General features: G+C 47.2%; 1 protein-coding gene across 1 annotated transcript; it reads left to right on the forward strand.

Annotated features, from left to right (window-relative positions):
* Positions 1-3,755: 3,755 nt before the first annotated feature.
* LOC136638606 (taste receptor type 2 member 105-like) lies at positions 3,756-4,469 on the forward strand. Its single transcript, XM_066612643.1, has one exon. The coding sequence runs from the start codon at positions 3,756-3,758 to the stop codon at positions 4,467-4,469; it is 714 nt and encodes a 237-aa protein (XP_066468740.1).
* The last annotated feature ends 13,997 nt before the right edge of the window (positions 4,470-18,466 follow it).

Below are 18,466 nucleotides of genomic sequence, written 5' to 3' on the forward strand. Positions count from 1 at the left end.
TTTTACATGGTTTTGTCAAATCCCCATTAACTATTATCTGAGCTGTTTGGTACTATAAATTGATTTCACCCATTTTATAACATTTTCTCCAGAGCCCATAGCTTCCAAAACTTTAAAAATGAAAAACCAATTCAGATTGTTAAAGGCTTTCTGTGCATCTAAGAATATCAATGCTGCCTGCTTCTCATTATGTTTCCTCATATATTCCAGTGTATCTTACACAACTCTAACATTGTCTCTCAATTGTCTTTTTGGTAAGAATCCACTTTGATCTTCATGAACAATGTCTTGCAAAACTATCTTAAATCTTTCAGCTAATATTGTTGTAAACAGCTTATAATCATTATTTAATCATGATATTGGTCTATAATTTTGTGGTAGAGTTGGATCTTGACCTTCCTTAGGTATTAATGTTATATTTGCGTTTCTCCAAGTTTCGGGCATCTGTCCTCCATTTAAAATGGAATTCATCCTGCAAAGGATATAAGAGCTCTTTCTCGAAAGTCTTGTAGTATATGCTCAGGAGTCCATCTGGGCCTGGTACATTCCCTAATTTAATCTTTTTTATAGCTTCTTCCAATTCCTTTATTATTGTTATTGGACCGTTCATGATTTGCCCATGCTCTTGTGATATCCTAGGTAACTTGCTTCCCAATGTATTCATCTATTTTTTCAGAAGGTACCTCATGTCCTTTATATAAATTTGAGTAATAATGTTCCAGAGAAAATGTAGTCACCGAAGAAGTGCTGAACAACATTGAGTGCCTGCCTTTGCTGGAGGAGCTTGATAGTGAACCAACCCTAGAAGAACTTCACGTGGCCCTGGACTCCCTTGCCTTTGGCAAGGCACCTGGAAAAGACAGCATCCCTGCTGAAGTCCTAAAGTGCTGCAAAGAGATCATCACTACTGAGCTGCAAGAAATCCTCTGTCTCTGCTGGAGAGAAGGTGAAGTACCTCAAGACATGAGGGATGCAAACATCATCACGCTGTACAAGAACAAAGGTGACAGGGGTGACTGCAACAACTACCATGGTATCTCTCTCCTTAGCGTTGTAGGAAAGTTGTTTGCCCGAGTTGCACTAAAGAGGCTCCAGGTACTTGCAGAGAGCGTTTATCCAGAATCACAGTGCGGATTCCGAGCCAGCAGGTCCACCACTGATAATGGTATTCTCCCCTAGACAACTGCAGGAGAAATGCAGGGAACAACAACAGCCACTCTTTATAGCCTTCATAGATCTCACAAAGGCTTTCGACCTGGTCAGCAGGGACGGCCTCTTCAAGATTCTCCCCAAGATCGGATGTCCACCCAGGCTCCTCAGCATCATCAGATCCTTCCACAAGGACATGAAGGACACTGTTGTCTTCGATGGCTCCACATCAGACCCCCTTTGACATCTGAAGTGGCGTGAAGCAGGGCTGTGTTCTTGCACCAACCTTGTTTGGGATTTTCTTCGCTGTCCTGCTGAAGCAGGCCTTTGGAACTGCAACAGAAGGCATCTATCTCCGGACCAGATCAGACGGAAAGCTCTTCAACCTCTCCAGACTGAGAGCAAAGTCCAAAGTCCAGCTGAAATGTCTGCGTGACTTCCTCTTTGCCGACGATGCAGCTGTCACTACCCACTCTGCCAAAGATCTCCAGCAGCTCATGGATCATTTTAGCAAGGCCTGCCAAGATTTTGGACTAACGATCAGCCTAAAGAAAACACAGGTCATGGTTCAGGATGTGGACTCACCTCCCTGCATTACAATCTCTGCGCATGAACTGGAGGTTGTCCATGACTTTGTGTACCTTGGCTCAACGATCCCTCCGACACTCTTTCTCTGGATACTGAGCTAAACAAACGCATCGGTAAAGCAGCTACCACGTTTTCCAGACTCACAAAGAGACTCTGGTCCAACAAGAAGCTGACAGAACATACCAAGATCCAGGTCTACAGAGCTTGCGTCCTGAGTACACTTCTGTACTGCAGCGAGTCATGGACTCTCCGCTCACAACAGGAGAGGAAACTGAACGCTTTCCACATGCGCTGCCTCCGGCACATTCTTGGCATCATCTGGCAGGACAAAGTTCCTAACAACACAGTCCTGGAACGTGCTGGAATCCCTAGCATGTATGCACTGCTGAAACAGAGACACCTGCGTTGGCTCGGTCATGTTGTGAGAATGGATAATGGCCGGATCCCAAAGGATCTCCTCTATGGAGAACTCGTGCAAGGAAAGCGCCCTACAGGTAGACCACAGCTGCAATACAAGGACATCTGCAAGGCCTTAGGGATGGACCTCAACAAGTGGGAAACCCTGGCCTCTGAGTGGTCTGCTTGGAGGCAGGCTGTGCAGCATGGCCTTTCCCAGTTTGAAGAGACACTTTGCCAGCAGTCTGAGGCAAAGAGGCAAAGAAGGAAGGCCCATAGCCAGGGAGACAGACCAGGGACAGACTGCACTTGCTCCCAGTGTGGAAGGGATTGTCACTCCTGGACTGGCCTTTTCAGCCACACTAGACGCTGTGCCAGAACCACCTTTCAGAGCGCGATACCACAGTCTTTCAAGACTGAAGGTTGCCAATACAAATAATGTTGGAATGCTTTTTTATTGCCATACTTTCTGTTAGAGTCAAATTACCCTCCTTTATTTTCAATATTGTTTTCTTTTCTCTTTCCTTTCGTAACTTATAAGCCGACCATCTCCCTGGTTTATTTGCAAATTCAACTGACCTTTGTTTCAAATAATTCAATTTAATTTCCATTTCTCTTACTGTTAACATAGATAACATAGTTGGCCTCTTCCTGTCCCACAGCATGTCAAGATTGCGTCATGGATCCTGCTGCTCTGTGGCAGCAGCTCAGCAGCATTTCTTATCAGCAAGTTGATAAGCTGCATCATGCTTTACTGGGCTGTCCAAAAACACCCTTGTTCCAACAACATTCGCTGCAGTGGAGACTGTGAACAGAGCACTGACAGCACTAACTGGGCGTTTACAACAGAATAACACAGTTCTGCTATCATAAATGACCATATGGCAGCGTGCTGCATGTGCCACCAACAGCCATACTAGAACTGCCACTACCAGACTCAGTTACCTCTTCCACCCCAGGTAAGCCATCAGGGGGGTGGGCAGAAAAGAGCAGGGATCGAGGCCTCCAGAGGCATGGCATGGATGAGTGGAGGGTGGATATCAATAGCTTCACTGATATCCTCCACTCCCTCCCAGCCTCGACAATCTCCTTTAGAGGTAGAGGCGAGGAAGGAGTCATAGGATGTGAGACAAATTAAGGAGGAACTAAACTGAACTTTCTGCTATCCAAGCAATGTGAAGTTGGCAAACAGCAAAGATGCCACACACTTGGTCACATGAACCTGGACAAGTCCCAAGCTATATGGGCACAACATGATACCTGGCTGCGTCATTAGTAACCAAATCCTCCTGGGATTTGCATTGCTCTCTTTGTTGACATGACCATTTAAAAAGCCCCCAAGAGCAGTTTTCCCTGCTGCATCTCTGACAGAACTGATCCCACTTGTTCCTCTGAGACATTTCTCTTGGAAAATGACCATGATGGATGAAGAAAACACAACTCCATTTGCTCTCGTTCTTCTCCTCATTTTAGGAATTGAATCCGTCATTGCCTTCTTAGGAAATGGATTTATCATAGTTGTGAATGGCCACAGATGGCTCCAAAGCAGGAAGATGCTCCCTTCTGATCTCCTCTTGACCGCTTTAGGCTCTACCAGGTTTCTGTTGCAATTGGTTGTAATGATGGGTGAGTTCTTGTATGTCTGCTCTCCGGAGTTCTATTGCTATAGTTATTTATGGAGGATTTTATTCTGTGCCTGGACATATTTCAGCTCAGCCAGCGTCTGGTGTGCTACTTGGCTCAGTGTTTTCTACTGCGTGAAAATTACCAACTTTGCCCACCGCTTCATCATGTGGCTCAAGCCAAGGATTGATGTATTCGTGCTGAGAGTGCTTGGATTATCACTCACAGTTTTTTCCTTTCCTTTTGCTGCTTTGAGGATGAACATCTACTGCAATCCGATGGGGAACATGACAGGGAATACCAGCCGAGAAGAAGATAGCAACAACGCTGGAATTTTTATTTCCCTGCAAGTCACGTTCATTGCCATCAACGTCAGCATCTGCTTAACTGCATCCATTCTTTTGCTCATCTCGCTGTGGAGACACACCAGGAATCTGAAGAGGAGTGGCATCGCCACCAAGGACCTCAACACTCAGGCCCATATCAATGTGGTCAATTCTTTGTCATTCTTTCTCTTCTTCTACATTCTATTTGCTGTTGCTGTAACATTTTACCTGCATTATTCTCTTGCTCTTGGTGTTGTTGAGGTACTGGCTGTTGGTGTTGCAATGTCCTTGTGTCCTTCGGCACACTCCATAATCTTAATATTGACCAATCCCAAACTGAAAGAAGAGAGCATACGAATCCTAAACATCAAACGAAGAACTTCATAAAGAGGAGAAGAGGGCAGCAGATATCTGCCAATGGTACCCAAGAAAAAAGATCACCTCACCCTCTTTCTCTTTCCTCCCTTTCTTCCTGCTTGTCCCTTTCCACTTCCCAGACACTCCTGTGCATGTTCAGCAGCCTCTGTTTGAAACTCCATTACTTACAAACAAAGATGTTTCTGGATTGGGATTCTTCTTCCTCTCTGGGATAGCTATCCCCCCTTCCTTGATTGGCAAGTCTCTGTCAAAAGGGGGTCCAAGGAAGTGGGATGGAGTAATCATTGTTCTCTGCCAGTGCCTGAGTGACTCATTTGTTGAAAGCTCAGAGAGGACCATGTGCAAGTGGAAGGACTGGGAATTCCTTGGACAAATTTAAATTGGCAACTATGGATCATTTCTAGCTAAACTGTGGTCAGGGAATTTATTTTTTGCCATCTACTCCATCTAGCCAGTTTGCCGTTTTACAGTTTAGAAGCACTGATGAAGAGAGGGCTCTGGGGGCTGAATTTTCTTAGTAGCATGCCATTGCCATCTGCTGGCTGTTACTGGTTACTATATACATTTGTTCAAACCTTCCCTTGTATTTTCCAGAAAGCTCAGTCATTTCCCATTTACCTTATTATACTATTACTGCACCCCTTCTTTTTTCATATTGGTAAATTCCCTTTTTGTTTAGATAAAAGACCAAATAAATAAAGAAAAGACAAAATAAATAAATAGATCCTTTGTCTGCTTGGTCTCTATAGCTTGGGATGGTAGCATATGTATTTCCCCTTTTATTATCCAGATCACGATATCTTGTGATAATGAATTAGACCAGTCATTCCAAAAATTTTCAGCACCAAGACCCAGTTTTTAATATGACATTCTATGGGGAACCTCCTAGCATTAAAAAAAGTTTCTCCTTACCAGCTGAAGTCTCTGTTTTTTTTCAACATACATACAACAAACCTTTATTAGGCATATAGTCTCTGTTTTTATTCTTTTTACTATTGTGGGGGTGCCACCTTCTGTAAATTTGTTGAGGTTCATGCTCAGAAGATTGGGACTATTCTGGTTGATTTGCATTCCCCTTTGCCTGGTCTTCAATAGGAGCCAAGGCGCAGTTGGTTACTCAAGAGCAGGGGTGCCCAAACCCCGGCCCTGGGGCCACTTGTGGCCCTCAAGGCCTCTCTATGCAGCCCTCAGGGAGCCCCTAGTCTCCAATGAGCCTCTGGCCCTCCGGAGATTTGTTGGAGCCCACACTGGCCCAACACAACTGCTCTCAGTGTGAGGGCAACTGTTTGGCCTCTCAAGTGAGCTATGGGATGAGGGCTCCCTCCACTGCTTGTTGTTTCACGTCTGTGATGCAGCAGCAGCAGCAAAGGAAAGGCTGGCCTTGCTTTGTGCAAGGCCTTTTATAGGCCTTGAGCTATTGCAAGAGCTTCATTCAGTCATATAAATTCATCTTTAATATATTTATTTATGTAAATTTATTCAAATTTGAAATGTAAATTAATTCGGCCCCCGACACAGTGTCAGAGAAATGATGTGGCCCTCCTGCCAAAAACTTTGGACACCCCTGCTCAAGAGTAAATGTGCACATGTAGCTCAGTTTCTCTTTCCGTAGGGCTCAATACATTTGTCAACTTGGAGGGGGAACTTCCTTTTTTAGTGTTTTTTGGGGCCTGTGTTCAATTGATCAGGACCATTCCAGTGGCATTGCATTCCTCTTGGCCTACCCTTCAAAATGGGCAGAGGCACAGTTGCATACTCATGAGTAATTGCACAGTGTAGCTCAGTTTCACTTCCCATAGCGCTTGATGCATTTTCCTTGTCAGCTATCTACTTGTCAGTTTCAGGTCCCACCAACAATCAAGTGGCAACCCTCTGGTAGGTTGCCATCCACACTTTAGGAAACACTGAATTAGACTATTCATTATTACAGTGTGAGGCTCCTGGGGTGGGGCCTCCATCAGCCTGATTGGCCCTTTAAGGGAGAGGCAAGACTCTTAGGGCAGGGCCTCTGCTCAGCCTGACTGGCCCTTTAAGGGAGCCCTGGGAAGGCCTCAGTCTGTCTCAGAGAGAGAGGGTTACAGCATCTGGGTCCTCTTCCCTGGCTGGGCTGTTTCTGCCTAGGTCCTGGGCAGAGGCTGTTGACTGCAGAGCCTCTCAGCTTCTGGCCAGCCCCAGCATCACTGGCCTCCCAGCTTTTGTAGGACCAGCCAACCCCCCCCACAGCCCCTCCCCTTCCCCTCAGGGGAGGTAAAAAGGGTGGTTCCCTGGGAGCTGCCTTTCCCTGGTCTTAAAGACCTCCCTTCTTCCCATGTGCTGCCTTCACCTTGCCCTTCCTCCCACCCCGCTGGTTTCTCCCACCTCCTGTTGCCTGGCTCCCCAGCCCTGGAGCCTTCTCTTGAGCTAAGGTGGGGCCCGGGTGCAGCGCCCAACATACAGTATTTTATATACTGCTTTTCTTGTAGATTCAAGGCAGTATACATAGACAGACTGACCATAAACCCCATTTTTTCAAATGGGGTTTTTACAAGTGCTATTCTGTGACAGAAGCACACAGAACTCTCCATTTCTCCAGATGTTTCTCTTCATAGTGCGAATGTCATCCTGGCTGGGCTGTGTGAAGAAGCATCTCCTTCTGTCTGCCATACATCTCCCCCAATCAGTTTTACTGAATGACCCGTGATTCCAGTATTCTGAGAGAGAAAAAATCTGTATTGCTATGCATCATTTTATAAACAGCTCAAACCTACCTTGTCCTTATGTAGAGGAAAACATGGAAGGACCCCCCCACCCCCACAAGAGATAGGTTGCGGTGCTAGCAGTGGCCCCTTACTCAAGGTCAGCCAGAAAACCAGGGGTTAACATTAAGGCTCTGATTAGCAATGGGTGTGCTGCACAGCTGAAGCCACTAGCAGCACCCAGGTCAGTACAACATATAAGTAGCACCTGGAGAAAGGAGAGGTGTGGGTAGTAAGACGAACCTATTGATAAATTGACGGACGGACTGACTCATGGACTGGCTAACTGACTAATGACCTGCCTAATGGACTAATTGACTGCCTGGCAAACTAGCTGAAAGGAGACTGCTGAGCGGTGAAGAGCTGAGGGGGTGCTGCTGCACCTAAAAGAGCTGCTGCTTTGAGAATTGGAAAGAGGGACCCTACAGCCCCATAGAACATAAGAGCAGCCCCACTGGATCAGGCCATAGGCCCATCTAGTCCAGCTTCCTGTATCTCACAGCGGCCCACCAAATGCCCCAGGGAGCACACCAGATAACAAGAGACCTCATCCTGGTGCCCTCCCTTGCATCTGGCATTCTGACATAACCCATTTCTAAAATCAGGAGGTTGCGCGTACACATCATGGCTTGTACCCTGTAATGGATTTTTCCTCCAGAAACATGTCCAATCCCCTTTTAAAGGCGTCTAGGCTAGACGCCAGCACCACATCCTGTGGCAAGGAGTTCCACAGACCGACCACACGCTGAGTAAAGAAATATTTTCTTTTGTCTGTCCTAACCCACCCAACACTCAATTTTAGTGGATGTCCCCTGGTTCTGGTATTATGTGAGAGTGTAAAGAGCATCTCCCTATCCACTCTGTCCATCCCCTGCATAATTTTGTATGTCTCAATCATGTTCCCCCTCAGGCGTCTCTTTTCTAGGCTGAAGAGGCCCAAACGCTGTAGCCTTTCCTCATAAGGAAGGTGCCCCAGCCCCGTAATCATCTTAGTCACTCTCTTTTGCACCTTTTCCATTTCCACTATGTCTTTTTTGAGATGCGGCGACCAGAACTGGATACAATACTCCAGGTGTGGCCTTACCATCGATTTGTACAACGGCATTATAATATTAGCTGTTTTGTTCTCAATACCCTTCCTAATGATCCCAAGCATAGAATTGGCCTTCTTCACTGCTGCCGCACATTGGGTCGACACTTTCATCGACCTGTCCACCACCACCCCAAGATCTCTCTCCTGATCTGTCACAGACAGCTCAGAACCCATCAACCTATATCTAAAGTTTTGATTTTTTGCCCCAATGTGCATGACTTTACACTTACTGACATTGAAGCGCATCTGCCATTTTGCTGCCCATTCTGCCAGTCTGGAGAGATCCTTCTGGAGCTCCTCACAATCGCTTCTGGTCTTCACCACTCGGAAAAGCCCCACAGGTAAGCTACCTACTGGTTACCTTCCTGTTGGTTTTGGGCGACAGTGGTAGTTTCATATGCTGCTAGAGCTAGTTGTGTCTGAGCCAGGGGAACTAATTAGCTTAAAGCAAGCATAAGTTCTCTAGCACAAGTTTGGAAAGGGAGTTTGGCAAAACACCTGAACAGCCATGCAGCACCATGTACAGTGCCCGACTGGCAGGCAATCCAGAATCGCTACCACAAACAGTATGGTCAGATGCCTGCCATCATTGCCAGCCACCTCTGACAGTGAAGGTAAGCCAGTGGCAGCGGTGGGGGTAGGTGGAATGGGGCAGGCAGGGGAAGAATAGGGGTTTGTCCTGGTGTAGAAGCTGTGGGCAGGAGGAAGAATAGGGGAGGGAGGGATGGATCCTGGCAGCACCGGAATCCTAACCCCTCTCCCTTACCGTGCAAAATGGCTGCTGCAGATCAGAGGAGACTCATTAGGATAGCAGAGGTTTACAACAACATAAGGAAAGAAAAATTCCATTACCCTAAGGAGGGTTCCGGAACTGCCCCCACACAGGATACAGTGTATGCTCTATTGGCATACTCTGTATACAATACAATACACTCTATACAATACTCCATAGGGGGGAGGCAATTTAGTTAAGACTGGACTATAAATCTCAATCATGTTTTCCCTGAATCACCTTTTTTCCAAATGTTGCAGATTTTCCTTGTGAGGAAGGTAGTTCAGCTATCTGATCATTTTGGATGCCTAAATTTGCACCTTATCCAGCCCTACAAGACTTTTCTTTCTAGGTGATGACCAGAATGGTATGCAGAATTCCAGGGTTTCTCAAACTGTGGGTCGTGACCCACTTGGTACATTGTGACCCAATGTCCGATGGGTCCTGGGTTGGTCCCTCCCACCTGCTCTTGTGTCTGGTTGGCTCCAAATTAAAGCCCTCTGGATACAACTGGAGGCTGCACCAGGCCTCCACAGGCCTCCAGAAGCAGCCCAGAAGTCACTTCAGGTTTACTTCCATGTTTGTAAAAGTGACTTTCAGCTGCTTACAGTGGCTTGTGTAGACCTTTTCAAGCCTTCAGAGGCCTGGTGCCAGAAAAGGAGGTGGGTCTCGGTGTCCTCCACTGCAAAACAGATGGGTCATGGTAGGAAAAATTTGATAACCCTACAGTATTATAAATATGGTCACACTATAGATTTGTATAGGGACATTATGATATTAGCAAACTCATTTTTTATTACTTTCCTAATGACTCCAGCATGGAATTTGCACTGTTTCCATTGAGCTATCCTCTATACTTCAAGATATCTTTCATGGTTTGTCACAAAGAGCTCAGATCCCATTCATGTATATGTAAAATTGAGATTATTTTTGCCCACTGTGCATCACTTTTATATTTATTATGTTTAATCTCTCTTGCTATTTGGTTACCCATTCAACCAGTTTGGAGAGATCCTTTTGCATCCGTTCAGAACCTGATTTGGTTTATACCCACCCTGTATGGTTTGGTGTCATCTGCAAAACTGGCCACTTAACGCCAGATACACTATGATGAACAAGTTAAAAAGGACCTGTCCTGTGATGCTTCTCCCCTTCCTGTTTTTAACCTCCTAGAAGCCCTGTGAGTTTCCACAGTTAAAACAGCCTCTTGCAGGCGGCCTTCGTCCCTTGTTTGAAAAATACCATTCCAAGATGGCCATGCACTAGATGGGGATTCAGGATCCATCTTCCTATTTGGGGTAGCTATTCCGCTTACCAACAGAACTACCTCACCTACTGGGTAGCAAACTTGTCTGTCAAGATCTAAGGGTGGGTTCCACACCTCCAGACTGATACCATCATGTGGCTGTCTCCTGCCTTTCTGCTCTGCCGACAGATAGGATTGTGCGATTAGATAAACAAGAAGGCAAAGGGAGTTTTTTAAAATATACAGATGGGTCCTGGAATCTGTGGATCTGGTATATGTAGTTTCAATTATCTGCTGAGCCGGAGGATACTGGGGATGCCCTTTAAAAAGGCAGAGAACAAAATGTAAACATTCTGTGGGCAGGAGTGTTCTGTGATGCAGTAGTTACCAACCTGTCATTCATCGGGGTCAGTTTACCAGATCTTAACTGAACTTCTAGAGCAGGGTGCTCCAAACTGCGGCCTGAGGACCGAATCTGGCGCCCTTCCTAACCCCTCCCCCGCATGAATGGAGCTTAGCATTCCACAGGGGGGAGGCTGCCTTTGTTGCTGCCGTTTTCCTCCAATGTTTGTGCTGTCCAGCCGCTTCCACGTTCTGTGGCCCAGCAGGCTCTGCTGCTCTGCTTCCATATTTCCTGGCAGACATGGCTGGGTGGAGCAAACATTGGGGGAGATCAGCAGTGACAATGGCAGCCTCCCCAGCGGAACAGGAAACTCCTGTTGCACCAGGGAGGCTGTTTTCAGCACGCAGCAGTCTCCAGTTTAGAGACTGCTGTACTAGAGCGGGGTGCCCAAACCCCAGCCCTGGGGCCTCTTGCGACCCTCGAGGACTCCCAATCCGGCCCTCAGGAATTCCCCAGTCTCCAATGAGCCTCTGGCCCTCCTGAGACTTGCTGGAGCCTGCTCTGGCCTGATGCAACTGCTCTCAGCGCGACGGGCAACTGTTCAACCTCTCACATGAGCTGTGGGACAAGGGCTTCCTCCACTGCTTGCTGTTTCACATCTGTGATGCAGCAGTGGCAGCAATGGAAAGGCTGGCCTTGCTTTGTGCAAGGCCTTTTATAGGCCTTGAACTATTGCAAGACCTTCATTCATTCATATAAGTTCCATCTCTAATATATTCATTTATGTAAATTTATTCAAATTTGAAATGTAAATTAATTTTTTCCCAGCCCCCGACACAGTGTCAGATGGATGATGTGGCCTTCCTGCCAAAACGTTTGGACACCCCTATTCTAGAGAGATGGACATGCATTGTCAGGCTCTCTCAGCAGTTAGTTCTTTCTAGTACTCTCAAACCAAGAGTGATTAGCAAACTAGGTTTTCAAAGCTGTTAGAAGCTTTGGTACTAAACCAGATGCTTTACAAATAAGTATTCAAAAGAGCTGTAAGTAAAATATTTGTTTGAGCTTTCGCCTCAGCTTTAGTCTTTATTCCTTATGCGCATCATTTTATCTTAATTGCAAGAAGGCAGTTGGTAGTGTTGGGAGAAAATTTTCCCCTTTTGCAGTGATTAGTCCCTACTTAGTGATTAGGGGATGGATAGAGTGGATAGAGAGACGTTCTTTTCCCTATCACATAACACCAGAACTAGGGGGACATCCACTAAAGTTGAGTGTTGGGAGACTTAGGACAAACAAAATAAAACATTTCTTTACCCAGCGTGTGATTAGTCTATGGAACTCCTTGCCACAGGAAGTAGTGATGGCATCTTGTCTAGATACCTTTAAGAGGGAATTGGACAAATTTCTAGAGGAAAAGTTCATCACGGGCTACAGGTCATGGTAGGTATGTGCAAGGTATAGGTAGGCTACCTCTGATTGCCAGATGCAGGGGAGGACACTAGGACGCAGGTTGTGTCTGTTGTCTAGTGTGTTCCCTGAAGCATTTGGTGGGCCACTGTGAGATAAAGGAAGCTGGACTAGGTGTGCCTTTGGCCTGATCCAGCGGGGCTGTTCATATGTTCTTATCACTGTTCTATGTCAAATTGCCAGGCCTTGTATCTAGTCAGGTCTATAGATTGGTTGACCTTTCCTTCAACCCAGACTGTTGCTGTCCCAGAAGAGCAGAGGGAGAGACTGAGGGACCTAACCAGTGGTGGGATTCAAATAAATTAACAACAGGTTCTATGTCCTAGTGATCATTTTAAGTATACCAAAAGACAGTGCTTTTTATGTAAAAGAAAAGGTGCAGGAACTCACAGCTTGTTAATCTTTTATTTATTTATTTATTTATTTATTTATTTTTAAACCATTTTTTTATTGGAGAAATAAAATCTTTTTTATGTGCTTCCCCCCTAAAGATGAACTTACTTCTGAGTAGACATGCATAGGATTGGGCTGTCAATCTCCACATCCCCTTCCCCCTAGCTACTTTTTCTACACATGGGGAAAAATACTGAACAGGTGCAGTTCTAGCATGTAGTATGTAGTGTGGCACTACGAGGAGAGGAAGCAGTGAATGGATTCCGAAAAATGGCTTACATGAGTTCCATGTAGTAAAATTACTCTAAGCAACTGTGGGAGTAAGAACAAAAAAGGAATTCTTACATGAGAGGGGTCCTTAGGTGCACATAGAAACGGCTACGTTTGCAAACAAGCGATTAAATATGGTTTAATTCAGGTAGCAGAATACTCTGTGTCTTTGGGAAGGCGCTTGGCATGTAATTGTATGTTCTCTGCTGCCCTGAGCAGCTGCTGTGCATTGCTGGAGAGGAGCTGCAAATGCTGGCTGGCAGAGGGCATGCTTGTGGGGGAAGGATGAGGAGGATCTCTGGCAAGGCTGGACAGCACGTTGTACACAGGTAGAATCCCTTTTCACCTGCCCTTAGCATGTGAAAACAGGTGCAGATATATATCTCTGCCAGGATTAAGAGCCCAATCCTAGGTATGTCTACTCTGAAGTAAATCTCATCAATGGAGCTTACTCCCAAGAAAGTGCCTAGGATTGCAGCCTAAGAGCCCAATCCTACGCATATCTACTCAGAAGTCCACTTTAGTGAATGGGGCTTATTGTGGATAGGATGGCAGCCTCAGGGCCCAATCCTGTGCCTGTCTACTCAGAAGTCAGTCCCAGTAGAGGCAGTGGGGCTTCCTCCCAGGAAGGTGTGGAGAGGACTGCAGCCTCAGAGCCAAAGCCTGTCTCCTCAGAAGTCAGTCCCATTAGAGGCAGTGGGGCTTCCTCCCAGGAAAGTGTGGAGAGGACTGCAGCCTCAGAGCTCTTCCTCTGCCTGTCTACTCAGGCTGCAAGGCTATGACACTTTCCCAGGAGTAAGCCCCATTGAACACAATTTAACTTACTTCAGAGTAGACATGCATAGGCTTGGGCTCTCAGGCTGCAAGGCTATGCACCCTTTCCCAGGAGCAAGCCCCATTGAGCACAATGAGACTTACTTCTGAGTAGACACACCTAGGCTCGTGTTGCAGATTGACACAGGGGCTGCACCAGCCAGCTTCCTTCCCCTCGTCCTCCGCCAAGCCAGTACCTTGGCGTTCCATGGGTGCCGCAGCCAGTCTCTCTGGCTGGCAGTCCATCCTCCTCCTCGGCGTCGGCGCATGTCCCCCGCACCCTCCACCGGCTTGGAAGCTGTGCAGGGAAGCTGAGTGCAGGGGGGGAGGCGGGCTGGGCTCAGGCAGGAGCTTGGGGATGGGGCAGGAGGGGGTCATTGTGCGGTCAAGCAGGGGCCAGGCGCCCGCCCACCCTGCACCCCCCAGCACCTACCCAGCTAATGCCTCTGTTTTGCTCCCCCCCCTCCTGGAATGCCTCCGAAGGGGAGGGGCCCCTGCAAAAAGGTGACGGAACTCCGTCCCCCCGCGTTCCATTAGAAAAAAAGCCCTGCCAAAAGATATACCGCAAGGTAGTTTGATAATTAATGCATTAAATACTCAAATAAGAACAATAAAAGAGGTACACAAAACTAGATTATGTTTTACGAAAGAGTTTTAAAATATTAATGAAAAAATATTAAATACCTGACAAACTGTTATTGAAGATATTTCCATATTTCAATTTGTAATGAAATTCTGTTCCCATAATGCAGTGGTTCTCAAACTTTGAGCACTGGGACCCACTTTTTAGAATGAGAATTCATCAGGACCCACCGGAACTGATGTCACTACTGAAATTGACGTCATCAAGCAGGAAAATTTTTAACAATCCTAGGCTGCAATCCTACCCACACTTCCCCAGGAGTAAGTCCCATTGACTATCCTTGTTAAAAGCATATACATAGTTGCCTGTTAAAAGCACAGATCTGTAATATTTCTCCCAATGCAGTCACATACCACGGGAGTATCAAGTCTAATATATTAAAAAATAAAATATTGAAGTGAACGGGGACCCACCTGAAACTGGCTCGCCGACCAACCTAGTGGGTCCTGACCCACAGTTTGAGAAACACTACTGTAATGCATTCTGGGGGGATTGTGGTTTGTTTAAGAATCTGAGAGTTGTGAAAACTACCCTTAACAAACTACAGTCTGCAGAATGGTTGGGGGAATGAAAGTGAATTGGAAGTGGATTAAAGCTGTAGTGGAAAAGCTGCCTTGGAGAGCCTAAGATTGATGTCCTCAAATTTATTTTGAATTAAATTTGTTTTGTAATATATCATTTGTTCTGTCATGGCCCAAGCCTCCTGGAAGCCTGTGTCCTGGGGGTTTTGCCCTCTGACCCCTCTCCTCAGCCTACGTGGTGCTTTCGAAGGGTGTGCAGGGGCTAAACTTGACCCTGGAGCCCCCAGCAACCTGGCACCACTAGCACAGAATCTGAGCCCGCCCAGGACCTCCTGGCACAGGAGACAGCATCACAGATGCTGCCTCCTCTTGCCACGTGATGTGCCAGCCTCTGCCCCGCCCACTTCCTGGGCCGGAAGAGGAAGTGTGGAGGAGAACCCCATATGTTTTTGTAAGGCAAAATGAATGGGCACAGGCAAGGGCTGTCCAATGGAAGAAGGGACAAATTGGTTCTCTGAGAGTAGAGAGTTCTGTAAGAGAGGAGATTTCGATTGGACATCAGGAAGAAATTTTGGACAGTCAGGGTGGTTCAGCAGTGGATCAGACTGCCAAGGGAGGCAATGGAGTCTCCCTCACTGGAGATCTTCAAGGCAGAGCTTGACAGACTGTCCAAAATTCTTCCTGACGTCCAATCGAAATCTCCTCTCTTGCAGAACTAGATCCCATTGGATCTAGTTCTACTCTCAGAGAACCAATTTGTCCCTTCTTCCATTGGACAGCCCTTGCTGTCCACGGCCCAATAAATCAGGCACTGAGCAGACACTGGTTTGGATCACAGGTTGTGTCCCTGCTTGTCAGTTTCTTGTTATGCCATTTGAAAAAACCCTCTAAAAATAAATAATAGCTGGAAATCAGAGTGTATATATCCCCCCTGCCCATTTCACTTGGATTCCTTTGGCAAACCTGCATCCTAAGCAAAAGGGTTTTGAGTCTTCTTCTGCCTGAAAGGCATCCAAGCCCGTCCCCAGATGTGTCCAAACCCAGTTCCCAAACCACTTTTTAAAGGAGTGTCAAAATCAGATCAGAATCAGAGAATGAATGGGACTGACAGCTGCCCTTTTCCTCTGCACTTCCTCCTCTGCTCTGCCCCTCCCCTTTCTTTTCAGATGCAGGGAGAAAGAAGAAGGTCCGTGAAGGTCCGTGGGCACCTTGGCCTCCTTGGTGAGCACTCCTTGCTGATGTGCCCTCCTTGGTGAGCACTCAGGACCAGTTCATGAGTCTCAGACTCCATCTTTGTTGCCCAGGCTCTCATTCCCCTCTCACTTTCTCCAGTCACCAGACGTCCCAAGGCACCCAGAGTCTCATAAACACACAGACACACTACAAACACACCCAAAGTCTCTAGTGTTTTATTTAAGGAAGCTCCCTGCGCTTTTTCGGTTGCCTCCTGACTGTTCACTCTCGTTCAGCAATCTCATAGACAGTGATGCTCAGTTTGTCGGTGGCCTGGTCCAGGGCGAGGGGGATCACGTCGTCCCCCAGCATCCTCCGCAGGGCCTGTCTCTGGCTCCGCACATCATTCAAGAATCCCTCCAGCAGTCTCTCCATGCAACACAGCTGCTGGGCGTAGGTTTGCTGGGCCTCAGTGCCCCAGCTGCTCCGCGCTGGACTTTTGGGCTGGCTGGTGGAAGGCCCATCAGAGATGGGCTTCATCCCAGCAACATCCTGGCAGGACTCCTGCCAGAGGAAAGAAAGGGAGAGCTGTTAAGCCACTGTACACTGCAGGGGGGGGTGGTCAGAGTATTTTTCCTGGCCCCTGCGGATGAGGCCAAGAGGCAACTTTTTGCTCCCATCTGGTTTGCAATGTGCGCCTGACCAGATGGCACCAACAATGCACACAGGTGGCCCCAGGTTCAGCCCCTGCTGGGATCTCCAAATAAGCCTGGGCCCCTCAGGTCCCAAGTGAGACTTGGTGCCTTGGTTCGGCTTCCTCCATGTCTCCGCCATCACTGCCTACCTGTTTTGACCCACGTCCTCCCTGCCTCTTGGGCAGCATCCCTAAGTGCTCTTCCCCCATCTCTCCCCACCACCACAAGTATGATGCAACACCAGATTGGACTGAGCTCCGAAAAACCTCCATGGTCCAGGGCAGTCTGTCTGATGGCCGCAAAAGCCTTGGTTCTAGGGACCTTCCACACACAGAGCATAACATGGTTTGCACTCTTGTCGGACGCAGACTGTTGGGGCCAAGTTGCTGGGGAGCCGAGAGCAAATCCTGGCTGGGGGGGGCGACCATGGTTCATCCCTGCACACCCCCTGATGGTACATTGGGTGCTATCCCTGTCACTGGGACAGCCTAGCCCAGGAGGGGCACTATCCTTGCAACCACTTTCTAACCTCCCTCATCCTGATTTTTGGGAGATAACTGAGGACACCTGATTCGTAATCGCAGGATAGAGCCTGCTTCATAAGTCCAGCTATCCTAATGCGGTGCCCCCCCCCCACCCCCAGAGCCTGAGCAGAGACTGCGGCCCCTTACCAGTCTGGTCCACGCCCCTGCCCCATGCACACAAACCCCACTCCTGCTTACCTGCTCCGAATGACTTTGGCCCTCTGTGCACAGGACTTCACTTCCACAGAGGTAAGGGAGACCACAAGCGATACTGATGCAGAGGGCGGCAATTCCAAACCAAACCACACAAGGCCCCCAGTTGGTTCCTGGATCCGGGGCCCCCAGGCGGTACCGGTGGTGCTGTTTGCCCGCTCCAGTCCCTTCCACCTGTGGGGAGAATGGGTTCAATAGCGCCCAGACCAGGAAAAAGGACCTAAATAGAGCAGCCATGGTGGCCAACTGGGAACACTTTGGAATTTTCCTGACCTCAGTGATGCTTCCCATTGTGACTTCACTCCTCACCCTGGTCAGCCAGGTGAGGGAGACACATCCAGTGTTGGGATTCAGATAAATTAACAACAGGTTCTATGTCCTAGTGATCATTTTAAGTACACCAAAAGATATACCGAAAGGTACTTTAATAATTCATGTGTTAAATACTCAAATAAGAACAATAAAAGAGGTACACAAAACTAGATTGTTTTAAGAAAGAGTTTTAAAATATTAATGAAAAAATATTAAATACCTGACAAACTGTTATTGAAGATATTTCCATATTTCAATTTGTACAGTTAACAAAAATACTGTCAGAATCCAGGTAGGCAAGAATAAAACAGATTAAATTCAAGTTATTCCCCCCCCCCCACTGCATTTCACATTTTTAACACTTAGTGCACAATCCTATGCCTGTCTACTCAGAAGTAAAGTCTCATTACAATCAATAGGGTTTATTCCCAGATGAGTGTGGATAGGATTGTAGCCTTAATTTATTTTGCAGAATGCCATGCATCATGCCTGAAATCAGCCTGACATCTTTATTAACATATTTTTAATCAAAAAAACAAAAAGCAGAAATTTTCAGAAAATTTGGATCTTCAGACAGGGCAGTTGCCCACTTTCCCCCACACCCTTTCCTAAGAAGAGCCCCGCTGGATCAGGCCAAAGGTCCATCTAGTCCAGCTTCCTGTTTCTCACAGTGGCCCACCAGATACCCCAGGGAGTACACAAGACCACAAGAGACCTGCATCCTGGTGCCCTCCCTTGTCAGCTAAGCATAGAAGCATAAGAAGAGTGCTGCTGGATCAGGCCAAAGGCCCAT

The sequence above is a fragment of the Tiliqua scincoides genome, chromosome 2 (genome assembly GCF_035046505.1).
Source record: "Tiliqua scincoides isolate rTilSci1 chromosome 2, rTilSci1.hap2, whole genome shotgun sequence".
Taxonomy (NCBI): Eukaryota; Metazoa; Chordata; class Lepidosauria; order Squamata; family Scincidae; genus Tiliqua; species Tiliqua scincoides.